The following is a 22,799-nucleotide window of genomic DNA, read 5'->3' as shown; positions in this document are numbered from 1 at the left end:
CAGCAAGAAAACAGTTTTTAGTAACATGTTGTAATTGAATCTATATAGCAAATATAAATTATCAACAAATAAATTGATTTTATTATTTTGACAAGCTTCCTTTTAAAAGGACGTGTTTGGTTTTTGTTTATTATGTCCGTATCACCATATCCCTTAGAGTCATAGAATCATAGAATCACTCAGGTTGGAAAAGACTTAAAGATCATCAGTCCAACCCCGACCTAACCATCCTACCCTAACTCCAACAGCCCTCCGCTAAATCATGTCCCTGAGCACCACATCCCTTCTTTGTTGGGAGATCCAAGATAACAGACCTGAAGTACCACATGCAGCCCTCAACTTGCCAGGAATCTCTTAAGCATCATTTCTGTCACAAAGCTATTTGAAGAGGGTATAGGAAGGATCTGAAACGCGTATGGGCCATCTGGTTGGTGTGTACTCCAGGACCAGTTTTGGATTGTCTTTCCAGGAGTTCCCAGATTGTGATACATATATTGCTGCATGTTTTCATGCCCCACCCCTATGTCAAAAGTTAATTGTGTGTGTCCGTATTACAGTACCAGCTTGTCTGTTCTGATCTGTCTTAAAAAGTTGCACTGCCATTTTATTTATCTTCTACCCTATTAAAAGGAAATGCAGAAGATGAGGGCAGTCACACGTAGCTGTGTATCCATGAGAGAGTGGCCACGGAGTGTGTGAGGGCAGTATGCAAGCAATGCCCTCGTGTAAACTGTGTTCTCTCTGCAAGAGCAAAAGGACAACTCCTTAATTAGTGTCATTTTTATTTATTTTTGACTGGAAATGTACTTTCTGCTGCTTCCAACTTGTGTCAGACTGGTGCTGCCTAGTCAGGCTCTTTTCCTCCTCTGAGTTATTAGTCGTTACCATCGCAAGGAATACTTGCTCCTCAACAAAAACGTATAGATTTACTTCCTTAAAACGAAATAATTCAGTGAGCCACTGAACTATTGATACCTTGTTTCATACAGGAATATAGCAATTTGCACTAGTGTTTTCAAACAGGCTTTGCAACATTTTAGATTGAGTGGTTTCACTGCTTTACTGCTGGAAGGACTTTTTGGTGTGTAATAATAGTTAATTTTTAGACAGCTGGACATAATGCTTTCTGTGCTATCAGTGCTAGTTTTATTTTTTCCTCTATCTGGCTACCTATATTAAATACATCCCATTATTTAATCGCTTTTTATCAAAACTTGGTTAATATTTCCTTATGGATTCAAAGTGGAAACTCTGTATTGTGTAGCTTAAGCTCCTGCCTCACAAGCAGGAAATAACCATGGGGTGCTGAGGCTATCACATGAACTTTGATCCCTCTATATTTACTTGCAAAGAGGACAGCTCTTACAGCAGTAGGCAGAAAGGCCCAAATCTCTTCGGTGCTCACTGTGCTCTCGAGTCCAAATGGGAAATCTCAATCAGACAAATGTGAGACAGTTTCCCTTCCTAGTGATACCTCTGGATTTTCTCTTTGCTGTCTAAGGAGTAGGAAGGGGCCATAGTTATTGAGAAGAATGCAGGTAAAAACAGAGGTGGCTGTAAAAGTCAGTGGTGTGGATTAAGATTTTTGAGCTGAGCGTAGAGATACACTCAGGAGGAAAATGCAACAGATTGACATCAGTCAAAATATCTCCTCCATGCTGCCAGCTGTGAAACAGAGCACAGCCTCTCCTAATCTACTCATCAACAGTCTCAGGCAGATCAGAAGGCTTCTCCAGCAGGAGCTGACACTGCAGATCTTCCAGTCAATTGACCTCTGATGAGTCAGTATCCTGGGTTGGGGTAACAGACAGTCAAAGCTACAGCAGCGTGGAAAGCTGGCTGCTCACACATCCAGCGGTGCTTCTGGTCTGGGGAGCGGTCAGCCAAAGGTTCTGATAGTTTTAATGGAAACTCTATTGTGAATTTGGATGCTGAGGGAAGCCTACCAGGCAAAGAGTGCTCAAGATGCAAGACAGTACTAAATGTACAAGGTATTTCTGTCCCTTTTCCACCACATTCCAGATACGAATAGAAGATCTAGAGATCTATTGGGCCTTCTTTGGCAGCACTGCCAGTAGTTCTAAAGCAAAATCCCCAGATTTAGTGCCAATTACTCTCTGACCAGCTCAGAACTCCATAACGCAGGCCTATTCTTCGTCCCATGAGGTTTTGGAGGTACTGCCATTTTCTTTATGCTGTTGTTTTCTTTTTCAGAGAGTTGGCAGAGCAACCTATGGATGCCAAGGTTCTCCTGAATTTGCAGCTCCAGCCTTCTCTGAGTGTGACCTTTGCATATTCACTACTCTCTCTAGTCCTCTTTCCAAAGGAGGCACGAGAGAAGGAATAAGTACTCTGCTGTGGACAAATGAACTTGCTGAGCCCTCCCTTCCACCAGCATGGCCTGACCTTGCCTTTCTGACTTAGTGTCCTGGGCTGCAGGTGCTCTAGCACCAGCAGAAGAACTGGAATTTGCAAACAGAGAGCAGCTAAGCTTTTCCCCTGCCAGTTCCCTTTCATGTGTGCCAAACATACAGCAGTGTTTTTCTTGAGCCTGGCAGCCACTTTCATCCAAGTGATATTGCTGAGAATGCGGCTGCTTATTCCCTCTACTGAAACCCCAAAAAGCCATGGCCTGGAGGCCTCCTGGCCTGCAACTTGAGAGGGTTTGCTTCTGGGAGCATGAATAATTAAAAAGGTTCACAAATTTCTTTCTGTCTGGAAACTGTTCTTAAATCTGGGCTTGTCCAGGGACTGTGAAAACCTGATCCTGGTTCTCATGAAAGCAGAAGATCTTTTTGTATCTTTTTAGCATGGACTGATGAATGTCTGAGATCTCCAAAGCTTTGGTGCTAAAAGTTTCCTTGTGCCATGCAGTTACAGAGATGTTAGATTCATTCTGTGCTTAAGTGCTCGCATGCACTCTAGCCTAAGTTTATATCCTTTTTTTTCCCTTCATATTTTACATTTCCAAACATTTTTCTTACTACAACTTATATTAACCAGAAAACCTTCATTTTGTAGGGCCTTATTTATCTGACACTTGCATGGTATGATTCTTAGGCACACCAGCAATGATTATAAATAGTGTCAGATTTTGTCTAGGTATAAAATTTTCCTGTGCACTTAACCAGCAAAAATAAATAAATAAGTTACGCAGGCATATTTATTTGAAATAACTTAAAATAGGCGTTCTTAAATTTTGTTTGCTAAGGGAAACAGGCCAGATTGAAATGGAAATGGATATTTGTATATATTAGCCTGTTTAATTGAACTGGTTTAAAACCATACTTTGGGCTAAATGAATGCCACCTACTACATACTGGGCACTGTGGGACCTTTGTGGATGTTTTTATTTTGCCTGTCCTGGCACCAGCAAGGTTGCACCAGCTGGATGTACTTATGCATAGTGGGGCATAAAATAAGGTATGGATTTAGTCTGCAAGCAGAAGAGAGATAATATGTTGGCTCTGTGCTCCAGCATTTTAAACTTGTATTTTGACTCTACAAAAAAGCTGCATCTCTGGCTGTATGATAATTTATTACAAGAAGGCAATGTCTGTGGCCAGCAACAAGCTAAATCAGTGTGTCTCACATGCATATACGGTGATAACACAACCAGTCTTGCTGCAATATTTCGTCTGGATTCAAGTGTGTGCTTGAGAGCAGACAGTACAGTAACAAAGATGAACAACTGCTTATTGGAATGTGTCTCATAGAATGGTCTGTAGTGGGTATAGTGTGTGTATGCATACCTAGACTGCTCTTCAACCAGGAAAACTGGAGTGTCTTGCAAGTACCTGTATGGATTAGTTCTTTGTAGAAGTGCTGTGAGTAAATACACTTTTCTTTCTATTTTGTTCATCAGATTCCCAGAAATAAGGAAGCAGTTTTCAGAATGGAGTGGAAGTTTGCAACAGCTTATAAATCATGTGTATGCACACATTCTACTTTATACAAAATTTGCAAAAACCCAGGTCATGTTGTGATGTGGCCATCTTTTGTCTTGTCCATTTTTTAGTCAGTGTAGAATTGCTTGTTGTGATTATGCAGAGAACAGCATGGGAAAAGAGTGAAAATAACATTATTGAAAAGAACAAATCTTCCTAACAGTAGTCAGAGAAACTAATTATGGCATTTGAGCTTTAACACCTATAAACCATTGCAGATATGAAAGGTATGTAAAACCACTGTGTAAAATGACTATTTGATCTTCCTTACTGCTTTCTGCAGGAAGAGGTGATTCTCAGTTTTCTAATTTCTTGCAGAATACCTCAAAATTGATTTTGGAGTGAATTCTTAAGTGTTAGCTATAAATCCATGAGGATAGGGATGACAGTGAAAGGAGTAATGTAACTGCCTGTTGTACCCCCTAGGGTAGTTACCTTGTAGGAAAGTAGCTACTGGTAATCTATAATAATAAATATCAACATTAAACATTGCTTTTTAATTTTAACAGCAGGATTCAGAGGATGCATTCTTCTTTCTGATACTTAATAAATTCAGGATCGTGTCTGAGCATTTGCTTATAGTAGCCACATGATGGCAATATTGCTAATCTTTAACTTTATTTGTTCAACCGCCTCGCTAGCTCTGGTTTTGATTCAGAATACAGTACGTAGTTCTTCAAAAATACTGAAGTTCTCCGTCTTTTAAAGGAAAACTTTCATGTTTAGACTTTATATATGTCGTATCTGTTGTAAATTTGGCCCATGGTTACATCCCAGATTTCAAAGGGAAAAAAGAATACTAATGCCATTGTGAGAACACAGTAAGTGCTACGTATGGGTGATGCTGAGACTCTGGAAAGGTGCATTAGCCATGAAATGGAAGAATACCAAAAGAAGAAAGGTTTAAGAGGTGTTTTCTGGGTAACCAAAGGCACAGAATTTTCCAGTCTGGTATTTCTGATAAGCTGTATGGAGCAAATACCTTTATGAACTGCGTCACAAACATTTTCGCTCTCTGCATTAAAGGATGTACAAAGCTTGGTGCATGCCATGTCTGCTGCCTGGCATGAGGAGACCTCTCCAATGTTGTGTAGCCTACTGCAGGTTCAGGTTCTAACTGAAACCAACCACTCACCAAATGACCACCAAACGAATGTGTCTTTCAAGTCCCCAGCACAAGTGGAGTAATGTAAGAAGTCTATGACAGGGACTTCAGAGGTGTATTTGGAAAAAGAGCAGGAGAAAACATCTGTGGCCAAGCAAAGAAAGATTGTTCCATGACTGGAAAAATGGCTGCAGGAACATAGCAGCACAGAGAAGGCTGAAGAAAGTGGTGACTGAAGAAAGGGAGATAGAGAAAGTTGCAGTGAAGGAGAAGTGGGGTGAAAGCAGTGAGGATGTGTGAGGTGGAGGAAAACTTGGTTCTTCACAGAAAACCATGACACTGAAATCAAATCTCTTTATGAGGCATTCTGGGAGTTTCAGCTCGACACAAGCAGGATTTCAACAGGCAGGAGCAGAAAATGCTACTTTCTATTATTTTTTTTTCCCTTTTTTTTTTTCCCTTTTATGAGCTGCAGTGGAACCTGTAAAAGGGCTGTCCCTAGTGAGAACCAAGTAATTTCTGAAATGGTACGGCTATAAAACAGGAGACCAGGATCTGGCACCAGTGCAGGAGCTCAGCCGAGTTTAAGCAAGATCTTTGGTAATGTCCTTAGATTCCCAGTGTGATAAATATGGGCAGGTTTTGGTGGAGACTGGAGGAAAAATGTGCTGTTTTAGCCAAAGTAACTATCATCTTGACAAACATTTTGCTGGACTGTTATTTGAATGAATATTTAATGTAAAACATGCAACCTGCTCTAATAAGAGCACATTCATAATTTCTAGCATGCTAGTTGTGTCCAAAATTCACTTGGCTTTGCTCTGGGTAAAGGATACCTTAAGAAGGAAATGTTGGACTGCAGCTACTTTTGGCTGAAGCACACGGTACAACATGAACAGCTGTGGAAGCCAGATTTACTGCAATAAGTGAGGCTGCTAAAAACCTGACATTACTTTGATTTTTTTTCATGAAAAAGTCCAATATAGAGTTTATGACTTTTCATACACTTATTTATTTTAGGAATAAGAGACTTGCCAAACACAGCAGGTAGTTAATACCCAATTCAGACTGCATTGAAATAGGAAGGGAGGTATTGGCTACATCCTTTGGGATCCTGTGATTAACCTACAGGGAGCTGTAGGTGGCTTTTTCCACATGCCTGCAGATGAAACATGGGTTGGATTTGGCTGCCATTGAATATCTTGAAGTTTAGAGGAGATGTAGCAGATAATTCAGCTCATAATCTGCTGTAGTATTCCTTTCCTTTGGATACAGAGGATACGCCTGCTGTAATGGCATGAAGCTGAGATGCTCCAGTTCTTTCTTCTCTCCCAGGCATGGGGTATGTTGCCATACTCAGAAATACATGTCACGATGCTCTTCTACCACTGGTGTGAACTGCAATGTCCCATGTCAGGCAGCACTTGACTGTGCTCAATTCCTGCGACCATGTTTGGTCCCTGCTGTTGACAGCCAGCTCGTGGGCCTCTGGATGATCTGGGGGATGGTAAAGTTTGGTCACAAAGCTGCTTCATCCTGCACCACAAAGGGTTGAGGCTGGCTGTCACTGCTTTGTGCTGAGTAAGCTGGTTACTGTTTAAAACCTTTCTAGTGAACTTGGCAGCAGTCCTCTCAGTCTCCCTGCTGCTTGGCTGTCATAGTCAAAAAGCAGGGGCAGAGATCCTTGCATGCCTCCCTAGGGTTCTCAGAGCTAAATCCATCAGTGCTTGAGAGACTGCCAGTGATGCAAGTCACATAAATATCCCAGTGGATACCACAGGACAGCATAATGCTTTCCATATTCCATGCGTCTCTTAGGATTTCCTGGGGGTAATGAGTTGCTTGCTGATAGTGCAGTCATTGTACATAGATGTAGCAACCTTTAGGCACTAATATAATGCCACAGGCATCTAGGGTTGGATGCTGAACCTCTTTCTGGATAGGATACTGGAGCTATTTGCTGCTGTTGTGACAATCCATTCAGTTGAACTTCTTGGGGGTTTATCTGACCTAAGACAACTGTTCAGTTTTTATCACAGGAGCTTGTTATTTTGTTTCTGCTCTATCAGATTTAATTAACAAGATTCTTTATTTTCTTGCCTACCCACAGTAATAGTGGAATAGGACAGCTGTAACCACCGGAGAGATTAGCTAAAAGAGTTTGAGGTGGTTTTGTGTCTGTTGATGTCCGGAAGTGTTTCAAAGCCCATGGACAAATCTAGTTAGGACTGGCAATACTTAGCTAAAGACCACTAAGTTTAGGATAAGTTCTGTATTTTGTGCTTCTTTAAAAATAGAGATATCCATGTTGCAGGAAAGCTAGGAGTATTAGATTGGCCCTCTTTGATGTCTTGAACCACCAGGAGAGAGGATATTTGAAAAGAGAAGCTTTTTAGCCAGCCTTCCTTTAGAAATTTCACATCTGCTTATTTGAAGAGTTTTGTCCTTAAAGAAAAGCTGCAATATCTCTGTTTTACTCTTCAGCAACTGAAATCTTTAAATTAGTTACTGCCAGTTTGCAGAAGACTGATGAATTTTATAACTTCTGGATCCTGCAGAAGAAATGGTTAAAAATACCAACTGCATCCATCTCCACTACCCACCCATTAGCATGACCCAACCACCTGGCAAGGCCAGCCCTTGGTAGGTGTCTATTGCATATTGATTGTTTAATGTCTATGAAGATTATTAATAGCTTAACGTCAGTGATGACTTTTCTTCTCCTTTCTCCAAAATAAGCTGCACAGTTTACTAATTTAAAGAGGGAAGAGTCAAAGGAATCAGATGCAAATCTGTGCTACAAGGAAAATGTAGTGCCATTTTCCAAAGTGAAAAGCACTAGGAGCAAATTTTGTTAAAATGTAGTGCTCGTTAATCCATAGTTTTGAGTGCTTTCTGCCAACTGCACCCTCAGTGTCTGATTTGAAATGTTCTATAAAACTTCTTTCATTGAACTGACACTGTCGAAATCATTTCCTATGTTGACAGGAAAAGTTATAATGTTTGTGAATAGCACATGGATGTAGGATAGATACTTTGCTGGCAAGGAATAGAATACCAGCTCAGAAAAGCCAGTAAGTCCATAAGTTTTTTGCCTTTAAAGTTTGTTATCTAATTACTCGTGCAATAATAATAATGAACTGTTGCATGGGAATACCAACAATTTATGGAAGGGAAGTATAGAGGATGGAAGAATTGAGATACAGAATGACAATGGAGCTTCATAGAGTATTTTTCACAGTCTGTCATTTGGGGATGTTTTAAAACGCAGTCGTAACTTTGAAAGTCAAACATGATTTCATCTAGATTGGATATTGTCGACTTTCACACTTTGGTATCTGATCAAGCATAAATAAAGTAACAACTACAAGTATAGTGATGTCATCTGTTGTCATCTAAAAGATACAGAAACATAAGCTCAGTACATCATCTGAAGTGTATATGAGATAACTGTATGATATCCCAGGGACTCCAAAGGTTAAAATGGTGTTTCTCATTTTGACAGAGTGAGTGGTGGACCTCTGATGCAGCCTAGGCATAAAGGTCTGGGAAATCCTACTGGAGAACTTACATGCTGATATTGAATGTTTATGACATACTTGTTACCAGAAGAGAGGGCTAATTTGAAGAGTCCCATGTTTGTAAAGTGTGAGTTCTTCTAATGACCAATATTACACAATTTTGGCCTTTGAAGCAATGAGACATTCAGAAACGCTGTTCAAAGCCCATGTCTATTTTAATTTGTCAGCTTGCTTATGTCTACCATGTAACTTCAGAGATGTGGTGCCAAACTAGAAGCCAAAAGCAGTAAATTTACTTGGGACTGTGGGACACGATGAGTTGAAGCCCTGGGAGGAGCCTGTGTGTCCAGAAGTAACAGCATTTGTTGTTCATTTGAGTCACTAGGTGAGCACTTTGATGCTCTGGAGGGCAGAAATACCTTTTCAACTGCTGTCACTTTTCTGCAGCTGGCATCTTAAAGAGCTGCAAAGTGATGTTTTTTTCTCACTGTAGAGGAAACAAATACTAATTCCATTAAACTGTTGGAAATTCTAACAAGTGTGAAGCTGACTCATTGGGCTGACAGGGCTCAGCAAAAGGAATATATTTTACTAAACTGTCCCAACTTTCAGGGTCTTTCTCCTCAGCTGCCTTCCAAAAGCATACATGATGTAACTGATGCAACTCAATCTGATCTGAACGGTGTAAGAATTGAAATATTGGAATAAGAATATTTGCTGTGCTCTGTTTGAAAATAAAGATAGGAATCTGATGGTGTTAAATATACCTCCTTCATGCAGTCTGAACAAATTTAAGTGACTTTAACAGATGGCTTTGATTAATGGCTGATATAAGCTAGTGCTCTTTCTTGCTGCCTTGGAGATTGCTGCAGCCTTTGCAATATTACCTTTGAGTGATGTACCTACCAAGAGAATCAGAAAGCATTCATGTAGGTAAAAATTTACATGCATCAGTACTATTTCCTTGTATGAATGCTTGTAACACAGAAATCTTTAATTCTTCTCCATCTCAAGCAGACTATTTAGATGAACTCTGCAGGGGTATTCAGTATCACAAGGTTAGCTTTTTTTGAAGCGCTCTTGGCTGCAGCATATGGTAAAGTTTCATTGATGAACAGATTTAGTGTAAGAACTGGGATTTTTATGTTACTCAAGTTTGAGAAAAGGAAAGGAATCTGAGATTATGTTCCAGCAACTATGTCCTTTTTGTTCTCGAGTTCTTCATAGTTGAGTTCAGCCATGCTGGCTCAGTAAATGGAAGTTTCCATAATTTTCTTGAAAATTTCTTTTAACTTCTGTTCTTGTGTGGCCTCATTTTTCTTTTATTAACTAGATCAAGCCAAATCCTCAGTGAAACTGCGGCAAAGATTTTGACCAGTAAGCTGCTAAATAACTACCAACTTCCTTATGTGAATTTTACTTCACTGATTTTCTTACTGTGCAAAAGTATGCTGTGTTTCTATCCCTGCAGCTGGATGCAAATATGATATCAGCTAGTCTATGGTGGTGGCTACCAGAAAACATTTGAGCTGCTCCACTGTCACTGGGATTAAGGAACATAATGCTTGTATTTTGGAATGGTGCTACTTTCTTTGTATCTTTGTAAAGGATATTTAGAATGATGTGTCTGACCAGTTCTTTCAGCTTTCTCATTTTTTTTACCCAATCTGAGCAACGTACTGGTAGCATTCAGTAGCAACTGAGGTGGACGCTCTGAGTTTATGTAGATTTTATCTTTTATTTTTTAAGATATTTTGGGACACAATTTTTAAGTTTAATTACTCATTTTGTATCAATGTGTTGAGTTTTTATGTATGTCTTCAGTTTTTCTTTAATAGTTTTTCTCTTCTTCCATCTTTAATTTCCTATAGGTAAATAGATATAGCAGAAGCCATATATCAGTATGTCATATTTGTTGTACTTACAGTAAGGAGGGACATCTAGTGAACTTGGCACACTGTGATGTATGGGAACAGGACTAGTCAGTAATCCATAAAGCTGGTCTCCCATGCTCAACCTGCTCTTGTTTTTGGCAGACCAGTTTCTACCTGCAGATCTTAATCCCAGTTGCTCAAATGAGCTTTCCACTCACTAGCTATGCCCTTCTGCCCAGTCACTCCCAGCACTATCCACTCCCCAAGAAAAACTAAGGCCTTTTCTACCTAAAAGTTTTTTTTTTTAATAATATTTTAAGTTCTGTATTGAAAACTACCATTCTCAGATAAGAAAATAAGGGATCAGATAAGCCTGTTATTTTCCACTGGATGGTGATTTCACCACCTCCGTGAGTAGCCTATTCCAGTGCCTCACCACTCTTTTGGAGAATAAATTTATCCTAACACCCAACCTGAACCACCCCTGGTGCAACTTGAGGCCATTAACTCTCCTCCTATTGCTATTACATGGGAGAAGAGGCTGACCCGCACCCACCACAGCCTCCTTTCAGATGGTTGTAGAGAGTGATGAAGTCTCCCCTGAACCTCCTCTTCTCCAAACTGAACAATCCCAGTTCCCTCAGCCGCTCCCCATCAGAGTTGTGCTCCAGACCTCTCACAGCTCCATTACCCTTCTCTGCACACACTCCAGGGCCTCAATGTCTTTCTTGTAGTGAGGGGCCCAAAACTGAACACAGCCCTTGAGGTTCAGCCTCACCGGTGCTGAGTACAGAGTACGATCACTTCCCTGCTCCTGCTGGCAGCCCTATTTCTGTGCTAAGTCTGGCTTAATTCCGGATGTTTCACCACTGGCTTTTACAGGAGGTAGAGACAGGCTGCAGGTCTGTCACTGAGACAGCCCTTGGAGTGTCCAGAGCATGATGCCCTTCACTCAGTCACACACTGGAACTGGAGCTACATGGAAGTCCTATAATGGGACTGTGTCCTGCACCCATCTGAGGATGGGGAGGTTCGGTCAGATATTCTGTTCTGTCTCTGTATAGCAGTGGATGTCCCTCTGTACCAATGGTGGCCTTTCAAAGGTGCAGTCTGTTTGTCACACACAGTGAATCGTGCAATGCTTCTTTCGTACTCCACACTACGCTGGGTTTTACTATAGAGTTAGAAATCCTAAATCTCTCTAGGTACATGTGTATACTTATGCTATAACCAACTGCAGTTAAGTTTAAACTGAGTTTTCTCATCATAATGTTTCTGTCCTATAGCCCACAGACATCAGTGACCATGTTACTTCAGTTATCAATTTTGTCTTTACTCTGTTATGTTGAAACAGTTGTGTAATAGTTGTCTAAAAATTCAAATGTGCTCAAAACTGGTATAGGCAAGGAAAAGCTGGGAGAGGGGAAGCAGGTTCTGGGTTTGCACTGCCTACACCTGAACATCTAAAGAAGCCTGTCTGTCACAACCTGGGACAGGAGAATAATTTCTAATACATACCAATATACCAATAAAGTGTTCATTTAATAAACTGATATAAAGGAGTACATAGTGACCAATTTAAGTACACTTAATGGATGCCCACGAACATAATTCGGCTTCATCCAACTCAACTGCAAAAACTAAAGCTGGTAAAATACATACATGCAAGTAAATGAGTAGATGTATATTTATGCATGTATGTAAAAGACCTTTAAAACTATGAAACAATTTTTGGAGAGTTTTTTGAACTTGTGGGTGCTTTTTTTTGTTGTTATTATGTTTTAGCTGAGTGTTCAGTGTGAAAATAGTGAAAAATGCTCGGTTATTGGCAGCCAAAACAAGAATACAAAGTAGATGAACCCAAATGATTCATGCTAGGCAATTAACGCCCACAACAACTGGGTGCAGAGAGCAAGAATTGACAGTTTGGGTGTTTTCTGTTTGCTTCTGCCCAAAGCTATGCAGGCCATAATGTTGTAGGATTAGGTCCTAAATGCATGCAGGATCTCCAGGTTTCCTGAGCAAGGATATCACAGTTAAAATATACTAGTAAATATATATGTAGCACTGTTCCTTTCTTTATAAGAAAGCTGTACAAGATAGCTCTAACACAGTAACTTGCAGGAAGAGACCTACAGAAGAGAGCTAGCTATATTTAAAAAAAAAAAAAAAAAAAAAGATTACCTTGTGTAGAGTTCAGGTAACATTTTATTTGAAGACAGTAGTAATGAATCACAGAGCACTTCTAGGTGGCCTCTGTAAGTGTTGTTACCATCTGACCATCTTCATGCTCTACTAATGGTATGCCTCTGTAAGAATACTGGAATGTTTCTTGGCCCTCTTAAGCTGAAATCTCAGACTGAAGCCCACAGCTTTCTTTTTCCCTGCCTGTCTTGAGTGGTTTCAGTTTTCTTTGCTCTAATTTCCGTCCTCTGCACAGCCCTCAGCAAGCTTAAAACTAGAAGGGAAGTAAGCTCGTAAGCCAAGGAACCTGGCAAGTCTGGATCAGAGGAAACAGGGAACAAGAGGGAGGCTGTCATGTCTAGGAAATGAAAAGCTTAAGAAATCAATGAAAAACAGAGAGTGGCAAGCAGCCATGTACTGGTGTGAGGTTATTTTCATATTGTCTTTCTAATACTCCCCTACAATAACTTTGTTGGGTGTGGGCATAGCTCTGCAGAGGTGCAGACATGAGGTGCTGCCACTCACCTCTTGCAGGAGAGGGATCCGCAGGCTGAGAGTGATGGTTCCTCCAAAGCTCTGAACAATGACATCAACTCAGCTGCAACCCAGGTCAGGTCTCCCTCCAGGCAAAATGCACTGTTGCTGATGCTGAGCCCTCATCTCCAAGGAAGCAAGGCACCCAAAATGTTATAGACTATTCTTCCTCCCCTAAGCATCAGGCAGACATTTGTGCAGCAACATCCACCTCTCGCACTTGCAAAATTAGAAGGGAACAAGAAATACAATGCAGCCTTAGTCTACCTCTCATGGTGAGACCTGGGGCTGATTCCCCAGGTACGCATCAGGTTTAGGAGCTGGAAATCCAGGACTCACAGCACTGCTTCCACGTGTTTCTCTGATGTCTTTGTTTCTTCAGCAAACCCAACCTTTCACCAGGAGGTGGAGAGGCGGCCAGGGACAGCCAGCCCAGCCATAAAGGGGGCACTGCGCTGCACAGAGCCCCCTTCAGCTCCTTTCCCTCACTTTTCTCATACCTGCATTTTCCTTCCTTTGGTGTTTGGTTTCAGATCTTGACAGAAACACCCTGAGAGCCTCTGTCTGCAGCCAGATGCTTGGCTGGTCGTAGGTTTCACTTTGTTTCAGTTCACAACTGGGAAATGCAGGCACTGCTTTCACAGACTGAAGATCTCATGTGTTCAGTGGTCAATTCCTTTGTGATGGCTTGCTGCCACCTCTCTTTTGCTCCCTTTCTCATAATCAATGAACATTTCTTAACAGTTATGTTAAATATTATGGAAGCAACCATAAGGATATGATAGCCAGCTAATCCTAGCCGCTTCTGCCACATTATCCTCAGCCCACCAGCAAATAAACAGGCTATTTTTCCAACAATGTAGCCCGCTGAAGTTGTTTGCTTCTCACCATTTCTTTCTGTAGTTTTTATGAGACAGATTCTACTCAATAGTACCCTGATTACAAAATCCACTTTATTTTCAAAATACCACAAATTTTTGCACAATCTTTGCACAAGCAATCGTCTTCTAACTCTGCTTTTCAAGGGTTATTAGTACTTCTTGACTTTTGCTTTTCTATGTTTTCAGTATAACAACTGCTTAGCCCTTAAAACATGAACAAATAAGACAAATAGGCAGCTCATTGAAAAGTGAAAGCACGGGATTACTCTGTCAGCTTGCTCTTTTCTCACACTGCAGGCCCAGGAGCGATTAAACGAAGCTGACATGCATTAGCAAGGCAGCCTAATTGAGCATGAATTGCAAGGGAAGTAGCAATAACCCAAGCCAGTATGGATTCGAAAGCAACCCCATTAGGGAGTGTTGATCAATATCACCAATTATGACATTTTAAAAATAAAATTGATTGTCCTTGACTCAAGTGGAAGGGAGACTCATTTATACATTCCAGCGGATACAGCTGCTCTGCTCAGTATTAAACACTTTCTGAAATGGCCATTCCAACTCCTACCTTGCTGTTCTTACAGGGCAAAAATCCCATGACTTTGACTCTCTTTGCTCTGGAGGCCTTTTAGTTAAAAGCTCTATAATAGACTTGGAAGTATTGACAATAATAATAAGCTTATAGGTTAAATTCTGACCTCAGTAAAGTCAGTAGAGCCAGAGTTTCACTGTTTTATATGTCCACACGCATATATAAAGTACATATACATATTCTCTTAACAGATCAAATCTGCGCATTGATTCACTTTTTTTATTCACTCTACTTTCTAATAGTTTGCTTACCAAAGTTGTTTCAGGTGCAAGCTAATAAAATGAATGGATCTTCCCCATGCTTAAATTAGAAAATAAAATTAACAGCATTTTTCCCTAGGAAGCCTTCATTGGGGAAAAAAAAAAAAAAAAAGAAAAAAAAAAAGGAATTCAGTGCATCTTGCCCATGTTCTGTGGAGTATTTTTTGCCAATTCAGATGTTAAAGCTAATGAATAACCATCCTACAAAACTGGCAGGTTTCTCAGCAAAGGGAAACACCTTATTTTGATCTCTTGCTTGGGTAGGATGAGAGAAACTGTAATAGCATGAGGAATTGGACTCTGTGGTCCCTATGAATCTCTTCCAACTTGAAATAGTCTATGATTTAGTGACTTCAAGAGAGATCTCCTATGGATTTATGGGTTGTCAGGATCTAGCCTCTCTAGATTCAGACATGTCTTCTGGTGTAATGGTAAGAAGAACAGGAAAAGACAGGAAATAACCTGGGAATTGACATGACCACGTACTCATTTATCAGTGAGAAAAGGCAAATCTAGGTAATAGGAATACATAGAAGCATAGAATCATTAATTGGAAAAGACCTCTCAGATCCCCCAGTCCAACCACCAGCCCACCCCCCCCACGCGCACTGCCCACGTCCCTCAGTGCCACATCCACACGGCTCCTGAACACCTCAGGGACGGTGACTGCACCACCTCCCTGGGCAGCCTGTGCCACTGCATCACTGCTCTTGCTGGGGAATGTTTCCTAATATCCAGGTTGAGCATGGGCTAAGCTTTATGAACTATTTCTTAAGAAAACAAATTAAAAAATTAAGTCTCTCTTATACCGCATGGCAAAATAAGGCATACAGGGAAAAATAGTACCTTTTAGAAGATCAGCTAGGGTGAAAAAAGATTGAGTTTTCTGAAAGCACCTCCTCAGCCTCGTGGCCTTTACCTTTGCCCATCTTTCTAACCTATTTCTCCACAAACCATCTTACTGGATACACAGCAAAGTAAGCAGCCAAATAGATGTAGATATTCTGTACACAAAATTTCAAAGTTCTAAGATCATCTAGTTTCAATCTCTGTGCTATAGGCAGGAACACCTCCCACTAGAACAGGTTGCTCAAAGCCCTGTCCAGCATGGCTTTGAACCCTTTCAGGCATCCAGAACCTCTTTGGGCAACATATTCCACTGTCTTACTCAGTAAAGAATTTCTTCCTAATATCTAGTCTAAATCTACCTTCTTCCAGTTTGAAGCCATTTCCCCTTGTCCTCTCACTACACGCCCTTACAAAAGGTCCCTCTTTAGCTTTCATGTAGGACACCTTCAAGTACTGAAAGGTTTCTATACGGTCTCCTTGGAGTTCTCTTCTCCAGGCTAAGAGCCCCAGCTCTCACATCCTGTCCTCATAGGGGAGGTGCTCCAGCCCTCTGATCATCTTCATGGCCCTTCTCTGGACCTGGTCCAACAGCTTCATGTCCTTCTTGTGTTGGAGGCACCAGAACTGGACAATTAACAGCTAATTAACAGCTAATTGTAGAAATGATCTGATAACTTTTGTCTTAGATTACTGGAACTTCTAACTCATTTCTTCGTATTATTAACTCAGAAGCATTTCTTGAGGAAATGAGTTACTCTTCCTATGGTTTGCCATATACATTACTCCAGCGCTTGTGCTAGGCACTGTGGAGAACCTAAAACAAACACACTGGTCAACCCAAAGAGCTTCTCTCTGCCCAGTCTGGTTTTGTGTCTGCGAGCAGCACTGCATATCCCAGGTGCTGCTTTGTGTAACCCTTCTATATCATGATCTTTTGGCCTCCATTGTGCAGATGGGTAGGTTTGAACATAACAGTGTCTTCAGGGCCAAAGACTGGTGTGTGTTGATTTTACCAAAAAGTTAATCACTTCCCAAGCATCTAGCACACCTTGCATCTAGAGCCTAAGTTTGCCTCTGTGCCCGCCTCCTGTCCAGGCTTCATGCCAATAGATCAGTCTGTCTCTATGGCCTGCTGGTCAGATCTTTCTTCTGCAAAAGAAGGGAGGTGGTGGAATACTGTTTGGCAAGGATGCTCATGGTTTTAATCCCACAGGTTCAGTCATAAAAGAATGATGCATTTTTCTCCCTTGAACTATTAACCCATTTCTAGCAGCAACTAAATGATTTTTTTCTCTTCTGTTCCTTTATTTATATTTAACTGTTTGTGATGCCCTGAATCAGAGTTACACACATTCTATGAGACGATATCAAGGCAACTCAGCCTGTCCTTGGCAGTCTTTTACACTTGGATGCCACTGATGGCTGAGGGTTTACTCAGGAAGGCGAAGGCACCGGGAATTCAGCCCTTGGATGAGGTCTCAGTGACCTGCCTGCTTGCTGCCAGACCTTTCATGTTGCTAGAGTGGATAAGACTGCTCCAAATGACAGCTTAAAAAGAAAAGAAAAAAAAAAAAAGAAAAAAAAAGAAAAAAGAAACAGAAACATATGTTGATTCTAGCAGGGGATAGGATCCACTGGTTCACAGCACCCTGTGAAACAAACCATTTCACTTTCTTTATTGACATCAGAGCACTTCCAGGTATTTTTGCCAGTTCTTACAACTATCACGTAACCTATTTGGCTGGGAATTTGTGCAGTAAGAATAGCACTACACATGAGCATTCCCACTACACAAACGTCTTGGCAAGTGAAATAATTTATCAGTATATAGCAAACATACTACCTAATGACACACAAGCCCATTTCCTGGACTTGGACTTGCGTTCCAGTATTCATGGCTGTCCAAATATCTTGTTCAAAGTTGATATCATAATCACTTGGCTAGATCTACCGTAGCATAAACACAGAAAAAGCCCTACGTAACTGGCCACCTTTTATTAGGCTACCTTTCCCCCTAAAAAAGCATCCCAGAAAATGTGCAATAGACTATGAGCAATTTTACTTCACCGTAACTAAGAATCCATTGTCTAAGGCAGTTTTTTAATCCATTCCTTGCATCCCCAAATCTGTTATTAAGTTGTTTTCAGTGTTAGTGAGGTTTCTGTACAACCTTTTTTTCACATCATATGTAATACCTGCAGTTCATAAAACACTGGTCTTTTACCACTCCAGTGCCAGAGCCCGGCCCCACATCCTTTTTGTGATTGCTGCTCTCAGCAAATTGCTTTAAAATGTCATTTCATTTTTTAAAAGCAGTGATGACGATGACTGGCTTCGATGCTGAAAAACACTCTGTCAAAATTCAAATCAACATTAAAGAAAAGGCCAGTAATCAACCACGGAAAGGAAGGTTCAGGGTGAGAATGTGGGAAGTGCTGAAAGACTCCCAGTTCTGGAGGCGCTGCCCAGTGATAACGTAACTGCGCACAGGCTTTTGGCCAAATGAAGTGCACCACCTCACAGTTGTTGGAAGTGCTTTTCTCAGCCCTGTTAAATGTCAGTATGTTGGTCTATATGTTGTTCCAGAGGGATGTACAACTCTGTGGGGCTAGCAGGAATGGAGGGCTTCTATGGTTTTGATGGTTTTATACTGTGGTCACGTAGTACGTTTTGTACTGGTCTTCACTGTAATATGAAGTGCTCATTTATTTTTCTCAATTGTTTGAATACAAAGGTGAACTATTGCATTTTATCAGGATTTTCTTCATTTATATTCCTCCTGGAATGCAGTGCTTACAATCCCTGAGTGCAATCTCTTCTAGCATGGAGGTTACTTTTTGTGCCAAGGCCCAGCAGGGCAGTATTTCCCCATGCTTAATGCATCTTCAGTCAAGATCTCAGGCAAAAAGCTCTGGGACTGAGCCTAAGAGGTTATGTTAATCACATGGTATTTGGGAGATAGCATTCTAAAAGCTGTTTTTCTAATCTTCAGAATTCATGGATATTCACAGTATCATATCTCCTAAGGAATCAAATGTCTATTCTGTGGCAATTTCTAAAAATTATTTAATTTTTCTCCACCTTTAATTGGAGTTTAAAATCAAATGTATACTTTTTTTCTATTGCTCATATTTCAAGAACCCTGTAGCTGATAGACTAGATACTAGGAAGAAAATCTTTACTGTGAGAGTGGTGAGACACTGGAATAGGTTGCTCAGTGAGGTTGTGCATGTCTCATCCCTGGAAGCTTTCAAGGCCAGGTTGGATGGGGCTTTGAGCAACGTGGTCTAGAGTGAGGTATCCCTGCCTATAGCACAGGATTGGAACTAGATGATCTTAGAGCACCCTTCCAACTCAAACCATGCTATCACTCCGATCAACTGAAAAAGTTTTGTTTCCATTATATTTCAAAAAAGTATTACAATCTTATTTTTATGAGGTAAAAACATTGCAGAAACTTTTAAAATATTGGCTACAACATGCTATCAAATACATGAGTTTTATTAGTATTAAAATTTCTGAACACTACAAAAAAAAAAAAAAAAAGTGAAGAAGTCAAACAACTAACTTGTCACAGTGAGATATCACACATTACGGAAATGAGAAACTCAACAGGAAATCACTTCTGTGCTTTGCCATGACATTGTGTTTTAGGCAAAACTGCATCTTCTTTTGTGGGAACACTGTTCGAGTAAGAAGTTGTGGCCAGTTCGTACTTGTTGCAGGGCAGAAACTACAAGCTCAAACACTATTTTTAGAGCAAAACTGCTCTTGAACTGCCCTGCATGCAAAACCCCAGCTTGAAGTAGGCAGGTATTTGCAGTCCGTGGAGTATCACAGCTCTCTTTGCATTTATTTTCCGTGCATTGAAGCGAGCAGTTCTGGATTCAAATTCTTTCTTTCTATGGAAAGAAAGGAAGAAAAAAACAACAGTAAACTTTGTATTGTTACCCTTATAAATTAAAAATCATCTTAGCTTTGTCTTATGCCATGCAGAAACTCTGATGCAGCTGCATCCCACAGGCAGCTCAAGGGAACTCACACATAGTCATTCAATCTGTAGCCGCTATGGGAAGCAGATGTCAGGGAAGAAGCGTGGTTTCCCTTGTAGGCAGTTGGTGGTCTGCAGGAGGGAGCCGTCCTGCTGCTGCAAGGCCGCAGCTGCTGTGGAGCCTGGTCTGTGCTGCACTGGCCCGAGGTGCAGAGCAGGGCACCGCCGAGGATGGTCAGTGATGCAGAGACAAAGCCCAAGTACAGAGCTTGGCCTATCTCGTACTTCATCCCCTGGGGAAGCAGTGGGTTGTAGAAATCTGTAACGACGTCGTTAGTGGTCCAGGAAATGGGTACCAGGCAAACGAGACCAGCCAGGATGAAAACAATCCCTCCGGAGACCGCGATGGAGGCTTTGGCAGAAGTCCCTTTGGCACAGCGCGTGCACTTCATACCGACGACGGCGATCACGCAAGCCAGAGCAGAAAGGATGCAGGAAATTACCATCATGGCACGGGCTGCCTGGAGGTCAGGCGGCAGTGCGAGCTGCGAGCGGTGCACTTGGCACTGATAGATGCCCGTGCTGTGCCAGATGCACTCCATCCAGAGCCCTTTCATGTACGCCACAGCTGTTATAATATTGGTGCCCACATGCGCTGTTCGCCACCAGTGAGGCAGAATAGTAGCAATTAGTGTCCCAATTAGGCCGAGCAGACTGAGAGAGAAGCCAAGTAATTGAATGGCCGTGCTTGCCATGCTAATGTTTGTCCTGAGCGGTTCCCTTAATAAAGCACCTCCGCTTGAATTCCTTCGGAAAACATGGGCTTTTCTTGGAAGATATGCAGCTGTTTTACCTTGACACCTTCCACTCTCCTAATAAAAGGTAATTGAGGAAAAAAGAAGTTAATTATTACCCAAATGCATTCCCTCTCCAGCCAGTAAGGTGCCTTCCAAGTGCGGTTAGTGCAATAATTAGCATAGTTATCGCTGTTAATCGTATTTTTGTGGAAGTAATGGGAAAGTAAGCTTCCCTCTCCGCTTATATAAACAGGCTTCTATTGCCCACTGGGAAAAAAACTCGAGACAATTTATGAAATGGAAAAAAATATTTTAAATTGAAATATTCTTCTTCCCAGCAGACTCTTCACTAAAACAAACATGATTTCCTCCTAAAGCAGAGAATTAGCTGGTGTTAACACTCAGAATGAGTGAGATTTATAAAGTAGGGAGCTGCAGGTTGCTTTACACGATGAAAACGTTCCCAGAAGGTCACAGCAGGACTACAAAAACAATGAGGGTGTATTTGCTCAAACTGGGGAGCAACGAGAATGATTTAAAACCTGTGGAAGAGGATAACAAGTATTGGATTAAAGCCTCTTTCCTGACTTGCCAGTAATTCTTGAGGTTGCATTTTAATAAAGCAGCTCAAAGGGGAGTAATTTTCATTAGCCTCTGTGGAGACTCAGCTTATGATTTTAGGTTGTGGGCTAAATGACAGCATGTGAAACCAGATGTACATTCTGGAGCTTCTGAGGAGCAACACCTTCACAGTTTTGTCATATATAAATTCCATCTGAAAAGCAAGGAATAGGAACTCTTCCTTTGGTATAAATCGCAGTTAAGTGGCCTGTTCCAATGGCTGTCTTGAAAGGTCTGTTATACATCATGTATTTTGTGTGTGGGCAGAAACCTGATATTTTAATATATAAAATAACAGTTGCATCAAAATCCAACTTGGAATTCAGAAACAGAAACAAATTTAGGCTCCAATCCTGCAAAAGACCTGATGTCTGTTTGCAGGGAAAGCCTAAGTTTTTGCAGGGAAAGGGAGGAAAGCATCTGCTGAAACTAATGAAGACTGTTGGAACAAGTAGAGTGAGGGAAGCGAAAGCTGGTTTACATTCACCTTATCTCACTAATGAGGCAGGACTGCAATTTTTGTCTCCAGATGACATCATGACAGGCACTGATCTCTGCGTAATAAAAACATGCAGCATCTCTTCCCAGAACAACCCAGAATCCACCTTAGACTTTGCACCAGATGACTGGAAAAAAACTGAAATGTATGGAGAGTGCATGGGTTTGGCAGTCCTACAGACCTGGAGACTTGTGCTCAGACATGCTCTTTCTCTTTGGTATGGAGAGCATCTGCTTGCTGCGGACATATAGTGGGAAGGAAGCGGTGTTGGGTGGGTACCAGCCCCTTGCAAAACTTTAGACCAGCTTTGCTTTAGGGTGGCACATTTTAGGCCTCATTTCAGACACTCTGTATCTAATGCTTACACAAAAATAACTTGTTGTGTGTGGTTTTGGAAGTAATTTGCCCAATTGGCAAGCAGTGAGAAAAATGCAGAGGGTTTCTCTCAAAAATCCTATTTCTGGTGGGTATCACACAGTCTCTCTGAGGTAAGGGTGCACTGCATACTGTTCTCTGTAACAGCTGTCACAAGGTACTGCAATGTAGCATGGCAAACATTATGCCCAAGCACAGCATGGAGGTGCACAGCGAGAATAAGCAGGCAGGTGTCACCAGTAGCACCAAATGTTTGGTTTCTGTTCCCACCATGTGCTAGATGAAGAGCTCTAGAAGTCCTCAAGCTATGTTTGTCTTCCAGATTATTTTATTTACTATATTATGCACAAGGAAAATTAAACTTTGAGGGACTTTTTTTTGTTTTTTTTGTTGTTGTTTTTTTTTTTTTTTTTTTACATTACTCTTTCCTGCAAGGCATCTCATTGTTAGATCTAAGCAAACCACTTGCTAGAGAACTCACCCTGGCAACACCCCTCCTGGACCAGGCAGAAACAGATCTCACTTTGGGACATGGCACAAAGACACTCCCTTCAATTGCTTAGTCCACATGTTAAGCCCCTATATTGCACACCACTCTGAAGAGTGCCATAGGTTACTCCTCTGTGTTTGCAAACAAGCTTTCAAGGTCAGGCATTAGGCTTTGCAGCTAATCCCAGAGAGAACGGGATATAAAAGGTAAATGTGATTTACACCACCAGTCACGGGAAATGGACTTCCAATTCAATGGAGGTCAGAATACTCTGAGACT

The 22,799-nt window shown here is 41.2% G+C and overlaps 1 protein-coding gene across 1 annotated transcript; it reads right to left on the bottom strand.

Annotated features, from left to right (window-relative positions):
• Window positions 1–19,785: 19,785 nt before the first annotated feature.
• CLDN14 (claudin 14) lies at window positions 19,786–20,493 on the bottom strand. Its single transcript, XM_042868147.1, has one exon. It carries the CDS (start codon window positions 20,491–20,493, stop codon window positions 19,786–19,788), a length of 708 nt encoding a protein of 235 aa, XP_042724081.1.
• Between the last annotated feature and the right edge of the window lie 2,306 nt (window positions 20,494–22,799).

This window comes from Lagopus leucura, unplaced genomic scaffold (genome assembly GCF_019238085.1).
Source record: "Lagopus leucura isolate 7727_CA_CO unplaced genomic scaffold, USGS_WTPT01 Super-Scaffold_100001, whole genome shotgun sequence".
Classification (NCBI taxonomy): domain Eukaryota; kingdom Metazoa; phylum Chordata; class Aves; order Galliformes; family Phasianidae; genus Lagopus; species Lagopus leucura.
Note: the sequence above shows the minus strand (reverse complement) of the source record. Positions and strands in the feature narration are given on the sequence as shown.

Bases quoted from the DNA above. Each gene is read 5' to 3' on its own strand.
- CLDN14 (XM_042868147.1), bottom strand. From the start codon at position 20,493: ATGGCAAGCACGGCCATTCAATTACTTGGCTTCTCTCTCAGTCTGCTC.